General features: G+C 41.4%; 1 protein-coding gene across 5 annotated transcripts in view; it reads left to right on the top strand.

The window, feature by feature from the left end:
• peak1 (pseudopodium-enriched atypical kinase 1) overlaps nt 1-15,157 on the top strand; it is a 95,175-nt gene that overhangs the window by 67,138 nt on the left and 12,880 nt on the right. For all 5 annotated transcript variants that reach the window (XM_028033484.1, XM_028033452.1, XM_028033467.1 and 2 more), the window contains 2 exons: nt 3,832-7,240; nt 13,110-13,351. In XM_028033484.1, the coding sequence (XP_027889285.1) occupies nt 3,939-7,240; nt 13,110-13,351 (3,544 nt within the window). In that variant the 5' untranslated portion in view covers nt 3,832-3,938. The remainder of the gene's footprint in view (nt 1-3,831; nt 7,241-13,109; nt 13,352-15,157) is intronic.

Raw genomic sequence — 15,157 nt, 5'->3', positions numbered from 1 at the left:
GATGTGACAAAGACTTGGTGAAGCCAAGGTGGCGCTTTGATGTTTCAATTTTCTAGAGACTTTTTACCTTCCCTTAGAATGTTGCTCTTTGTACTTTGTGACTAGATATACGTGGATCCTCATCAGACTAGTGGCTGGACCTCTGTGTCATAATATTTCCACTGCAGAGAAACAGAGTGCCATGGAAGTTCTTAGAAATTCTGGTTCATCTGAAATGTACAAATTATTGCGATTCCTCATTAAATACTTCTGAAGATTGCAATACTAACCTCCTCTTTGAACATCAGGTGTCTGTTGCATATATCGCACTATTTCTTCATATTCAAAAAGTCCCACTCTGGATTCCACGTCTTATGATCCTTCTAGCTTTCTGCAAACAAACTTTTAACTCACCAATTGCTTTCAGAAGCAGTACAAATCTGGGGCTCACATGGTGGGCCCATGAAGCCTATGTTCCGGGGGGTGGCGGTGGCACAGAGCAGCAGGTGTTGTGTGTTATCTCCTCTGCAGCAAAACCAGACACTGTTTGCTGCAATCAGATCTGGAGCAGATGGCCACAGAGTGTTTTCCTACATTGAATCCCATACGAACAGCTCACTCTGCAGCATTTAAGGCAGTCACAGGCAATGAGACCAAAACAATAAAAGGCTCATTGAACGCCCCATTTTGTTTTACTGTGTTCGGGGGGGGGGAGCTTTAATCTAAGAGAGAAAGCCACACTTAGCTCCAGTGAACTCTCAGGGTTTGTGTGGATATTTAAGATGAAACCATGTATCTCTGTTCTGCTTTGAAACTCCATAGTGTGTCCTCTACATGTGATGCTTTGCAGTGATGAGAGTTGTCTTCAAATTCATGAGATTTCCTCGTCTATCCACATATCACATGTGCAACCTTCATGTCGCTTGAAATGGAGATTAATAAAAAACTTTTAGAAAAACATCCTCAGAATGTATTTACTGTTAGGCAATTGCTGTTGGTTTTACAACATATGTGAAACTGAAAAATTGACAAGATACATTCCTTACAAAATAGAAAACAACTTTTCCATATTTACTTCACATTAGGCTAGGGCTAAGCAATAAATTAATAACAATATATAACAGGATAGAAACATTAATGCATAATGGATCTGATAGAATATCCACTGAACTCCGATCCAGAACCGCATAGCATTCTGGGAGATGTAGCCAGGAGGACTGCTTTAGCTGTTTAACCTCTCATGGCCAGCTGAGCAAGGTGAGTGGCATCAACTATCTTGTTCACTCTTTGGTTGCATAGCAACAACTCCATGAGTAATTTGTGCTGCAGCAGTTTCAGGTTTCGCCACTGTTCCTCATAGCTACATAAAAATAAAAAATGATGATGGCTAAAACACTAGTCACTTTAGGAGTGTTTCAGATATTTAAAGCAAAAAAAGTCAATAATTACCTACCAAGTAAAATGAAATGGTTATATCGTGATAGGTTTCTCCACCTTATGCCTAGCCGCAGTATTGTTGCCAAATTGTTCATGGAAATTTTGTATATTCATTGATTATTGTCTTAAAACCTTCCAAAGACGACTTGCAGAGTTGCTATGCAGGGATCTGCGGAGGTCAAGGATCATGATACTGCAGCTACACATGACCGGTGGACTTTATCTTGTGGCTTTGAAATCCTGACTTTTTTCTCAGTATACCTTGATACCGGTAACCAGCCCATGCTGTAGCTAATAAAAAGGCCAAAGATTGCATAGTACAGTTATTATTTAAAACTGCTTTAGAAACAAATTAGTTCTAATTCATCACATTTCCATTGCCTTACATAACATACATTGCATAATAAGCCAAAAATAGGTCACAATTTGGCCATTCTGCAAAAACATTAGCTGTGAAAGAAGTGCTCTCATACTGAAGCAAAAATAATTATACAGAAAGAAATATTGCTTATTTCATAGAGACTTTTACTTTGATTTGTTGTGTTGTATAAATTTCACCTCTATTGCGATAAGCACCCAACACCTACATGTCACACCAGATTACATTATCTCCTGGCTTCCCAGTTAGCGTGTGGCACTGATATTTATCTTAAGCACAGTAAGAAATGAGATTACAAGCAGATTTTGCTTCCTTGTGGTTGCAGTGTTGAATTAACTCTGAACAGATGGGGGGGAAAATAGCAAGGAACTGGGAGGTGATAAAAAGAGTTGCCACGTCCCTCTGTAGAGTTTTGTGCTTTGGATTATTACATGAGTTTCTCCAGTCTGAATCAGAAAAATGTTCTTTTACTTTTGGAAAGACATTGTCAATTGCTTGATGTGTCTCTCCTGTGATTTTGTTGGAGTGATGGCCTGCGTTTTCCTGGGAGGATGCACAGCGTGTGCTGCAACAGGATAAATCCTCTCCCACCCTTTAGCGGTCAGTCAGCAAAGTTTTGTTCAGTAGTTCCTGCTGTATTGTGTCTGACGCTGGGTGGGGTGTTCTCATGTTGAAGTCCATCTACACAGGATCTGACATACATGACTCCACGACTGGTTCACACATCTCTTAGCAATGAGTCATAGTTTCATTAGGATTTGATGAAAAATAACATTTAAAAGGTCAGGTCATAACCTCTTAACCGAAACCCACAAAAAAAACAAAAAACAAAAATTGGACTATCCCTTTAACGTTAGGTTGCTAATTTCTTCATAATTAAGCCAGTGTCAGAAGCTGATGTATAGATTTTGAAAAAACAATTTGTTATATGGTGTACCATAAAACAGCATACCTTTAACTGCTTATGTGATGACCTCACTACTTTTTACAAGGTTCCTGCAAAGTCTGAAATGAGCTTCAATCATTTTTCAAGTCTAGATAAGTTTGGATAAATGTTTGAGTTTTCAGATTTTATTTTATTTTTTTAAAAATCTAAACAATTGCTAAACAAATCTGAAAAGGTGCTCTTTGCATCAATTCATATTTTAACAATGTTTTTTCTTAGTTTTGTTTTTTACACCACCAGCTGAGGTTGACTTTTTAACTATCAACTGTATGATTCCTGAGTTGCTGCTCAGTGGAGCAGTGGTTAGCTCTGTTGCCGTCCAGCAAGAAGGTTGTGGGTTAATTGGTGTTTTTGAATTGTCCTTTGGCATAAGTGTGTCTGTGGGGGCGTGTGCGAGTGTGTGTGTACAATGTTATTACTCCTGTGCATCTCTGTGTGGCCTGTGATGGACTCGCCACCTGTCCAAACTATCCCACCTCTGGTTTAGATACCAGCAAGTTAGTCTTGATGCCTAAAAAGCTGTGGAATTGCCCTTTATCACAGTCTCAAATTTATAGCCAAATTCTGACAGAAAAATCTTTTTCTGTTTCATTAAGTTAGTCGTGATTTCTGCTTTTACTTCTATTTTATTTCTGTCAAACTGCTGTGTTTAGTATGATTCCTGACTTTGAGCTGTTGATTTGATGACAAAGTTGAAGCCCTTTGTCTCATAATCCTGGCTAACATCTCCAATCTTCTGTTCGTCATCATTTGTGATTTTTAGACTTATGGGCCATTTGGTGGGTTGGGAGACACATCACTGCACTTTAAATGGCAGTAGCTATATGTGGTAAAAGTTTGCCACCTTCTGGAGGAATTGTGGCACTGCTTTCCCATATTGCTTTACTTCTCTATCTCTGCAGGCCTTTATTTCATATCTTGTTGTGATTGTGTAGCATAACATTTTGTTTGTAGGTGTTTCTGTCATAAGGCATAACTTCATTATCTGTATGGTAAAGTAAGTTTTTTCTTCTCTCTGTAGGAATTAAAGTCTTGTTTCAGAAACAAATTATTTCTAAAAGCATGTATTCTTTCCTCTTGTGTGTTTCAGGTGCAGTTTTCCTCATTGTTGTTCTCCAGTCCTTTCCTGTGTGCTGTGGGTTCATGGAGGGGTTTCCTGTGCACTGACCTAGCAGGCTGCCCACTGGACCAGCTGCCATGTCAGCTTGCAGCACCTTCACCGAGCATGTGTGGAAGCCAGGCGAGTGCAAGAACTGCTTCAAACCAAAAAGTCTGCACTGCTTGACTCAGAGCAGTGGGGGGAAGCCCCCCTCTGAGCAGAGACCGCCATCAAACCAACAACAAAATCCACTTCCTGCTGGGACCAGAGCTAACCCCAACCTTATCGCCAACTCTCAACGACCTGCACGTTCAGGACACATACGCCCTCCTGTGGCCAAGAAGCCAACCATTGCTGTGAAGCCCACTATGATGCTGCCCAGCTTATCTGCAGGACTGGATTCAGATGGCAACTTGCAGCAGCAAACAAATGTAATAGAACAAGGTAAAACATCGGCTTTTACTGCCTGGAACCGCAATGGACTAAACAGTAAAAGGCCGGGGGGGCGCAACAATAACAATGAAGGAGAGGATGACAGTGAGGAAATTGAAGGTTATGGACAACTCAGCCCGAGGACACCCAGCAGAAATAATAACAGCGGACTGACGGATGTCCTTAAAGAGATTGCTGGGTTGGGTCCAGGCTCTAGCCCTACACTCCTTTCTGGTTCCAAAGACCTATTTTGGGGGCGAATCAGTAGCTCATATCGTAGGTCCCTAGAAAGAGGCCTTCCAGCTTCCAGCTGTCTGGCCATAGGAAGCAACAGCGAAGGTAGCGCTCAGAAGCGGGTATCGCTTAGTGATTGTACCAAGATCATAAGCTCAGAAGGTGGACGTTTCTGCTACCCAGTGTTTTCCTGTGACGATGCAGATGACGATGAGGATGAAGAGGAAGATGAGGATGGTGAAACTGAGAAGGATGATGAGGAGCATGAGAGCTGGGATGAAAGCGACGAAGAATTACTAGCCATGGAAATCCGTATGCGAGGCCAGCCACGATTTGCTAATTTTCGTGCCGCCACCTTGTCTCCAGTGCCCTTTGCAGTGGGGAAAAAATGGAATACGGTGCCCCTTCGAAACCGTTCATTACAGAGGATCTGTGCAGTGGACTATGATGATAGCTACGATGAGATCTTGAACGGATACCCCTCTAATGGAAGCCTTCTTCCCTTTGGACCTTGTGAGACGCAAAGCAGTGCTTTCCTCTCAAATTCAGAGTCTACAACCTCTCCAGAATCATCGTCATCACTCCAAGAAGACTCTCAAACTATTTCCAGTAGTGGAAGCAGTGTGTTTAAAAATGGCGTGCTTTCGCCTATATCTTCCAAGTCACTTGCACCGTGTACAACCCCCCCAACAAAAGAGTCTCCCAAAATGGCTCTAAGTCCACCCAAGGTGGCCGAGACCCACAAGGCAGTGCTGGCAATTAGATTAGAGGACCAGGATGGCAGGGAAGGGATGCCAATGCCTCAAGCCCTTCCTGGACAGCCAGTTACAATAAGTTTTAGCCCTACAGAGGAGCAGGCTAAACCATACCGTGTTGTTAATTTAGAAAAATCCCTCATTTGTAAACCTTACACTGTGGTAGATGTCTCAGCATCGATGGCCAGTAAAGATGAACAGAAGCAGGATTCGTCGCCACGACCCAAAAACCTGCCAAAACCCTCTAATCCTACATCATTCTGTAGCACTCCTTTAGTCCAGCCCCTCTCGCCGGTGTCTCCTCTTTCCCCATCTTCTCCTTTGAGGTCAGTATCACCTTCATCCATCGCTCTGTCACAAAAGAAGACCGGCCAAATACGATACCAAGAAGTATGGACGTCAAGCACGAGTCCTCGGCAGAAGATACCTAGAGTGGATTTGGTGAGTAATTCTGGCCAGTCTGTCACTCCTCAATTTTGCAGTCACAAGTCGGCTCCCACGTCTCCCATCGCAGGCCTGTTGTCCTCTCGAACTGTACCCGTAAAATCTCCAAATTTATCAGAGATCAAGTTTAATAGTTTCAATAATGCTGGCATGCCTCCTTTTCCTATCATCATCCGAGATGAGCCGGCCTATGCCCGTAGCTCTAAGAATGCAGTCAAGGTACCTATTGTTATCAACCCTAGTGCATATGACAATCTTGCGGTGTACAAGAGTTTCTTGGGTCTTCATGGGGAGCAGTCGCAAACAAAAACGGGCGGCGGTAGGGTTACTAGCCATACCTATGAAGAGATTGGTTCCTCCGAGAGTGTCCAGTCCTCATCCACGGAGAAAACTCTGTCTGGGAGAGGCACATCAGAGCAGACTTCATTTGAGGAGACAAAATTTCCACTTGAATCAGTGCCAAGTTTGCAAGTTAGAACCACTACAGATTCAAGCACTGTAACAAGCACTGTAATGAGCTCCGCATCTGGGGCCCTTTCTCCCACTACAACAATTTCTTCTGCCAGTCTTGCCATTACTGCAAATCTAGTTAAAACCAGCCCTGCTGCTAACGCTGTTACACACTCTTATAAGATAAGTGGAGATGATGATGATAAAGGCGTAACTTCACCTTCTGGGACAGGTGTAAGTCACAGAGAGGAGGCCAGTGCAGTTCTGTCACAGATTGTAGCGTCTATCCAGCCTCCTCAGTCGCCTCCAGAGTCTCCCTCAGCACAAACCAAAACCTTCAGCTCTGAGGAGTTGTACGCCCTGCCTCCTGATGCCATGAAGGAGACCCTTTCACGACCCAAGTCTCTGTTTTCTACCACTGATGGCTGTCTTTCCAAGCCAAAAAAGGAAAACCCCTCAAAGGTTTTGTCAAAATCCCAGAGTGCCTCTGCTGCTGTCCCACTCACCAGTCCCCGATCAGAGCCCAGTGCCCCCTACCCGCCCCCGAGGTCCACATCCTCCCCTTATCATGCTTCTAACATACTTCAGAGACATTTTGGCAACTGGACAAAGAGCTCTGCCTCCAGCTCCCCAGCGCGACCCGGTGAAGGCGAATTGAGCCCCGGCGGGGAGGGGAGACGGGCTTCAGCCGAGAGCTCAAAACCCAAAAGGTGGATCTCCTTCAAGAGCTTTTTTCGGCGGCGTAAAGACGAGGACGATCAGAGAGAGAAGGCAGAGAAAGAAAAAGGCAAACTGGTTGGACTAGACGGAACTGTGATTCACGTTCTTCCACCTCCACCTACCCAAAATCAGCACTGGTTCACAGAGGCCAAACCGGAAGATCCCACCCAGAAACCTACCATCATCTTCACATACAAACCAGACACTGGCGGCAGCCCCGGGGATGGAGATGGAGAGCTGCGCATAGAAGAGTGCAGAGAGACTGATCTGCTGGCAGAAGAGAGCAAGGACTCTGAACCTTTGAGCCCAGGGCAAACAACACCATCAGAAACCGCTGGAGGAGACGCCAGCAGCAAAGACCTTAGGTAATAACTGCTTTTTTATCTCTTAAACCCACATCAAAGTATCGCTATAGTATAGATTCTGTTACTAACTATAAACTCTCCTACTGAATTTGGTCCCTCATATTGTTTATTTGATTTGAAGGTTTCTTGCTTTGTGACTGTTCTTAATTTACTTTTTTGTGCTTCATTCATCACCTGAACATAATTTCTTTGACAGCTGCTCCAAACACAGCTCGTCTTATGTCCTGCTTTTAAATATTTAGGATTGGAAAAAACACCAACACACATCTAAAATACCTTGAAAAGCTTTCACAGCATTTCAACATTTTCACATTTTGTTAAATTACGACTACAAACTTTTGCATAATTGTAAAGTTTGTATTCATCCTTCTCTGAGTCAGGGATTTGTAGGTGTGGCATTTTCCTGCATTTACAGCTGCAAGTCAGTTATTCGCCCCTTTTTGCACACATTCAAACACTGATGATTGCATTAAAGTTTAACTTTTCTAGAATTGGAATTAATATTTGATGATACATCTGATGTGATCAAGCACTGAAAACCATGGCTGTGTAGCGTGTAATCTGACAAATCTTGATATCTTTCAAGAAAACTTTGATTTCCTCATCTAATTAACTTGCAGTTCTTGTTAAATCTAGCCTGAACTTTGCCCTGTTTTTCTCTTTTTTTTTACGCTTGCCTCCCTGACATTTTCCAAACTGTCAGGGTTGTGTTCAAGCTGCTCCGCATCCTTTTCTTTGTTTTGTCTAACTTTGCTGTCCTAGTACTCACTTTGCTTTGAGCCCAAGGCCAGGAAATATTTCACTCCTCAATCCTCTCAAAAGCTCGGCCTCATTCTGTCAGCTTTCAGGCTTTTCTGTTTTTTCTTCTTCGACTAGCTGCAGCTGTTGTCGTCTTTTCTTTTCTCTGGGATTTTCAGCATATTAATTTCTTCATAACCAGTCACAACTTTGAAAAAAAAACCAAAAAAAAGCCATAAAGCGGCGTAAAGGAAAGCCATAAATCTACTCTCCAGGTAGATTCATGACTTTTTTAAAATATTGTAACAAAGACACAAAGATCAAGTTCATCTTCGTTATGCTATCTATATAATATCATCTGACTGTTGCTGAAGTTGGATGTATCAGGGCAGGGGTGCTCAATGCGTCGATCACGGGAAGGTTTTGAGTCGATCTCAGCAGTAGGTGACAAACTGAACGCCGCCAGGAAGCTGAGACCAGAACTTCCTCTTCTGACAGGCTTATCAAAATATTCACTAAGATCCTAAATGTTTATAGCTTCATTAAAGAATGATAATTTTTTTTAAAAATCAACAAAACGTGTTAAAATTTATATTCTCATTAATTATTGTTTCAACAAGGTGTTGCGCAATTCAGTGCGTTTCAGTTCCATTAACAAAAAAAAAAGAAAAGGCGACTCAAAGACCGGCTGACCAGCAGAGCAGGAGTTTAAATTAGCTAATCCACCGTCGCTGTGATCGGGGAAGCGCTTACTAATAATCAATAAATAAATATCAAGCCTGCAAAGAGAGAGTAAAAAGGTAGGAGTGGTTATTTTACCTTTGTTTACCTTTTACAACTGCTGTAGTTTCTAAACGTTCAATAAACGACAAACTTAGACTAATTACCTCGTTGTTTGTGAGTTTACGTCATTCACAACAAACATCAAATAGAACAAATATATCTCATAAAATTTTAACAAACAAATGGCTTCTACCGTGATAATTATGTGAAATTAAATTAATTATATCCCAACTTCAGAAGATTTGCCTTTACCTTTCCAGAGCTCTTTGGTTCCTCCTATCAGTCTGTAGCTTCTCATATTGAGGTCAAAGTTCAGATCTACCATAACTAACTGACACCTGCTGGCCTCAGGTTTGCAACCAGCTTGTGACTGAGAAACCAGTAACCTGCTCCCACTGAGGAAGAAATTGCATTAGGTTTTCTATCACTTTAATATTTCTGCTATAACTGATGTACATATATTCGCATATAAAATAAGTCAATAGAGTTTAATTTACAATTTTTATGTCTTCGTGTCATGAGGTAGATCTCAGCCGGCTGGTGAGAGAAAAAGTAGATCTTGGTCTCAAAATGTTTGGGCGCCCCTGTGTTAGGGTATGCTGTAAAATCCAAAAATATCTGGTGACTCCATTTAAAATTTATATAACAGCTTATTTTAATAGTACAAACACCAAATATACTTTTGTACGCATTACTTTGCACAGTGGAAACAGTCTTGGCACTGCTGCAGAAGCTAACATCCACATGGTTCGTTATTCCATGTGGATGGAATAACGAAAGCCCTCTTGGGCTTTCAGCCAATCACGCTACGTTGCAAAGCAGCGTGAATTGCCTGCTTTGCAAACGCCAGTCAGTAGTGTGTGAAGTAATATTGTGCGTAGGTATTTCAGCTTCCCAAACTGCATTATCATTCGAATAGTTTACAAAAAATAAAGAATAAGTGCATTTTCAGCAAATAATCTGGAGTTACATTCCACAGAAAAATACACGAATAGGTGAACCGTAAATGGGCGGGGGTTCACTGATAGCACTTTCATATACTGTCTTCCAGTCTGATATTTCATTAAAATGAATGACAATAATGCCACGTTTGCATGAAAACATTGAGGTGAGGTAAAGTAACACACTAAATACCATGAGTATTGATCTTTACTCACTCACCAGGACATGCCAGAGTTTATGAAGACCAGCATTCAAAAGCTACCTCAGCCAAACTGTTTTATTTAGAACGGTCTTTAGTCATTTAGTGACCTCTGAGGTAGATTTATTGCTTTTAGTAAATCATTACATTGTCAGAGAAAACACAGATTTGTTACTTCACTGACAGTTTTGCCAAGCAGTGCGCATGAAAATAACCTGTGGTTGGTGTGAGTTTCTTCAAGTACTCAGACACCGATCATAGAAGAAAAGCCTAAATCAACAAGGACATTTTGAGTTTACAGCATTCAGGGTCCATTAGTAGCCAACTTAATCAGTATTGAGTTAGGGTTGTTACTAAACCGCTGTCCTTGACCTGGTTTGAAAGCAATTCACTCAAGAAATGTTAAGTATTCACGAACAATCACATTCATTTTTTGTCCTATCCTTGGTTTCTATAGTTCAGTACTTGACTCATAAAGTCCTAGTTTTGCGATTTTATATTGTTTTTTTCCTCTACATTCTCCTAAAACTAACTCCTGCTAATAGTTACATTTTACTTCCCAACATGAAACTAAACTTCTCTATCAGAGGAGAAAGTGGCTCATTTTGTGGCTTTCTAAAAATAAAAACAGACCGGTCACATTGTTTTGGTTGGGAAACAAAGAGTTAACTCGGGAGAATTTTTTTTTTTTCTAATCACGTTTTATTGGCGAACTGTGGGCGTGCTCTTCAGGGCTGGCCAACACACTTTACCTTAGACAGGTAGGAGCATTCAGAGAGGGAGAGACTAAGAAGAAGACAAGGAAAAGAGTGTTTTCTTTGTGTTTGAAGTAGAATGTGATTTCTCCTGCCTTGTCATTTTGAGTTTTCCGATGGGGAGCTGTGTGAGCCAGAACAGTGGGTAAGAACTTGTCACCCTTATCTCTTTACACACCTTTGAAACCAACTTGGCCATGTGTGGCGGTGTTGACATAGCTGGGAGGAAGGAAACTTTCCTTTTGTCTTATTTTACTTTTACATTTCCATCTTTTGGACATTCGCAGCAGTGTTCTGAGAAGGAGAGAAGCGCTCCGAGGCTGCTACGTGCTGTCTGAACAAGTCAGGTCCTGACATCGAAGTGTGTAGCAGCCATGAAGGTATTCATTGTGTCAAGGGCCTGTGGAGATGTGTATCCACTCTGAATGTTTTGTGTCGAACAGAATGAATGTATTGAAACTTCACCTATCAGGCAGGTTTATGGCTTTTTGTAAATGATTAATATTTCAGCTCAGTGCAGAATCCGGTTTTGTTGTTTGCGTCCAAAAGAAAAAGGAAGAGTCTAAGGGGAAATTGAACGTATTTATTGACAGCAGCACAACAAATGCCAGTAATTTACAGTTTTACTTTTTGCTTTATTTTATTTCATCAACAATCACAGTCACCGTTTTGACCACCTCTGTGATCACTCCCCTTATCAATGGTAGGACCCTGCAAAGAGCCAAAGTGCCACTTTGCGTTGATCAGCTGTCTTTCAGAGACTCTGGTTGTTTCCTGGCCTGCAGGAACACATCTGAAACATGCCAGATGAGAGTTGTTTTTGTCAGACTCAGTGTCTGCTGAGGATAAAGGCAGAATAGGGCGGTCAGAAGCTGAACTGTTGCAACAGGTTTTCTTTTCTTTTCTGACATGCATGTGTCAAAATGAGAGGCTTTTAATGGTATATCTAGAAAAACTAAGACAGCTTTACTGGCTGGCTGGAAATGCTATGTGTTAATCTAGACTAAGCTGAACTGAGCTGGGTTTGTGTCTCGATGTGTGTGTACTTTTGGGGACTTTGTCCTGTCTTCATTCCATTAGTCACATTAGTCACATCCTGCATCAAATGTATTATAGTACTTCTGATGAAAAATAACACAGGAAGTGACACCTGGTTATGGATATAATTGTTAATGTGCCCTTCCCATAAACAAGTTGGTGGAGGGGAAAAAATGTACTTTTTGGGAGCGTTTTACACTTCCGGCCATGTTTTGCTCTTTTTTTTTTTTTTTTCTTTCAAAAAAAAAAAAAAAAAAACAAGTCAGATTTAGGAAAGCTAGAATGATATAAAGTATAAATGGTCGCAGAATAGTCAAAGTAACAGAACCTGTTACTGTACTTGTAATGTTACAACACCATGCCTGGGAAAATGACACACTTGTTCTGTTTTTAAGCTCCTGTTAAGTTCCTGCTAGCTAAAAATGGTTGAACATAGCTCCTGTTTGGAAAACAGAGCAGTTTTCCACATCAGTATGTTCAGGAAGAAGACTTGAACATATGAGTTGGTCCAAATACTTGGGCTTGTAAATGGCAGCTATTTAAGGAAAATAAATGTAAGCTATTGGCAGCCAATAACTTTGGTTTTAAGTAGCATTGCAGGTAGGTATTTTAGCTTCTCAAGCCACATTTTCCTTCAAATATCTGAGATGTACTCTATGAAAAAAATGATTGAATTGTAGAAATCTGTGAATAGATGAATTAGCAAATGCTGAATCCTAGTGAAGAATTATAAGCAGTCTTAGGAAAGTCACTGAGTGCCTGGAAGTGTCCTGCCAGCCTGAAACATGACCCACATCTCCACTAACTGAGTCAGATCAGCTTTTATTAATGGATCAATCTTCTGTTCTGGTTAGTTTATATCTGCTTCCTGCTGTTGTAGAAGTTTCTAAAAGTATTCCACTTCTTTCCAAACATTTCTGATCAAAGTTAAGTACCCGCTCATGCTTTTCACACACAGCATCACCACACTCCACAGTGACCTACTTTCCCTCATCACTCCATCGTGTTCCTGCCTTCATGTGTCGTTACCTAGAAAACCACTTCACATTTCAGAAGCTTTCATCAGTCCAGTCCACAGCGTGCTGAGGCAGATGTAGAGGTGAAAGGAGAGTTATAGGAGAGTTATAAAAAAAAAGCTAATGAGGGTAAACTGTTGAATAACAAGAGAAAGCCCTTTTGAAAGGATCTTGATTATAATACAACAGCAGCTGCCTTTGCTCTTCTGCTTTGTTTTTCTAAATAGCATCAATTATCATTATTTGAGGATAGAATCCATGTCAAAAGTAGAGTACCTACTAAAAGAAAAAAACAACAAAATATTAGATGAAGATGGCATGCAATTGCAGGTTCAATGAAGCAGAATTTTGGCACGTTGCAACACAAACAGCAGTCCCTTCTTCTCTGTCATGTGCAGCCAGGTGCCGGCCAGCCATGCCAGGGAGCGGGAGCTGCCCAGGGTCATCCCTCTGCCTGCCAGAGTGAATCTGGGGCTGGTGTTCGGGGACGCCCACGAGGGCCACGCCAACCAGGCCGCCCCGACTGTCACCGCCAGTGAGGGCAGCGCCAGCCTCGGAGAGCCGGAGGATGATGGGAATCACTCTCATCACTCCCACTCTCCTTCGCCCAGCTGGTGCAGCGCCACCTACAGCAACCTAGGTAAGAATGGCTCATAAGGGGAGGACTAAAATATTTTTTAAAAACTGTCTCTCCCTCTGTGGCTTATCTGTTGCATTTCTTTAAAAGTCTCAAATTTATATATGTAAAATTAACACCTTAAATTGTCTTCAATTCATTTTAATAAGTAAGTTGGCCTTTAGTATAATAACCATAGGTCTTAAATTTTGTCATGGCAAAACTATTATATTTACTTTAATAGTCTGTATTCTTGTTTCTCACTGGACTTTTCTGTCAGGCAGAAGTTTGTGTCGCACTCAGACATCTTGATTGCGTTCTCGAGACGGTTGAGGCTACTGGTAACTCGCTGCTAACATCCACGTTGTAGCTAGCTAGCTTTTTGTATTTATCATGGATGAGTGCAAGTTTATCTCCAGCTGGCTGGACAAAATTTGTAAATTTCTGTGGAGACAGGTCTTGCATCCCATTTGTCTTAAAAAGTCTCAAATTTGAGTTGGTGAAACCTGCAGAAACCCTGCTGACCAGTAGGTGATGATATCAGTTTGTGTGTCTCTTCTTTTACTTTTCTCCAGCTTCAGCACTATTCTTCTTGGAAGTTATTCCCTCCTAAATCACCTGGGAGCTCCAGTTTATAAATATCTGGTTCTTGCATAATCAGAGTGATAATTGAAACCTTCAACTGTATTTTACAGTAATGAGCATGTAAAAAACAAAAGATTCAGTTTTGACCATTTTTACCTTTCTAAATATGATTTGCGGCACATTATCCCTATCCATGCACAATCACGCTCCACCTGGCTCTAACCAAGCCGATGCATAATGTACTGTACGACTGACCGCGGAGTTGCTGCTTGCATTATTGCTGTGCTCAGGTTTAATCTGACAGTAATTATAGTGACGTCTTTGTGCTGTGTTCCTAATCCTCTGGTAAGATACGGATATTAAAGCCCAGGGTTATAAAAACGGATGTGATGAAAAGCCTTCAGGTGGCCTGCTTGCAAGGGAAAGAATAGAAAAAAGAGAGAGAGGATAAAAAAGCTGAGAGGCTCATTAATGCAAGATATTGACCTGCTTTATATTCATCCCAACTGGTGCTGAAGTTGAAGCTTCAGGTTCCGGTGATAGAAGCAACACTTATTCCTGCTGCTGCTGAAACACCACCGAACTGATTACCACAGCTATAATAATGTCAGCTGACATTTATTTGTTATTATTTTACTGCTGCTGCCTGGACACAGAATAAAGATCTTTTTCAAGTAGCAACCTGATGTGTGCTGGTTGATTATTGGATGTTTCTGATCGAATAGTCAGTCAGCATTCATACAGTATTTCTCCAACTTTAGCAGTACCTTAACATGACTAATATTTAATTTCAGTTTCCTCTTAGTTTAGTTTTTTCCATAAATGGAAATGTTCTTTTCCAGAACAGTTGAAATGGTCTGTTTTGTAGGTGACAGAAAAGTGTGGAGGCCTTGTTTCAGCCAGCTGACCATCAGTGCACAGACACATGGATTCAGTTTTAACAGAGGAGCAGAACAGACTGGAATGCCCAGATTTCATTGTCAAAAGATCATCAGCAATAATTATGAGCCAAGTTGTTATAATAATGTTATGGTCTGTTTATTAATCTTATATTTTTTCCTGACTTCGTCATCTGTGACCAGGCACACAGAGCTATGAGCTCAACTCTCACAGTTAGTCCTTAATGCTTGTCTCTTCAGCAAAGCCTCTAACTTCACCATCATCCTTCTTTCCTCACCAGAGGGAAGAAGGATGAGAAAAACTGCAGTCTAAACTAAAAAGTTAGTCCGAGTTCAGACAGTATTT

Source organism: Xiphophorus couchianus, chromosome 2 (assembly GCF_001444195.1).
Source record: "Xiphophorus couchianus chromosome 2, X_couchianus-1.0, whole genome shotgun sequence".
In the NCBI taxonomy this organism is placed as follows: Eukaryota; Metazoa; Chordata; class Actinopteri; order Cyprinodontiformes; family Poeciliidae; genus Xiphophorus; species Xiphophorus couchianus.
Note: the sequence above shows the minus strand (reverse complement) of the source record. Positions and strands in the feature narration are given on the sequence as shown.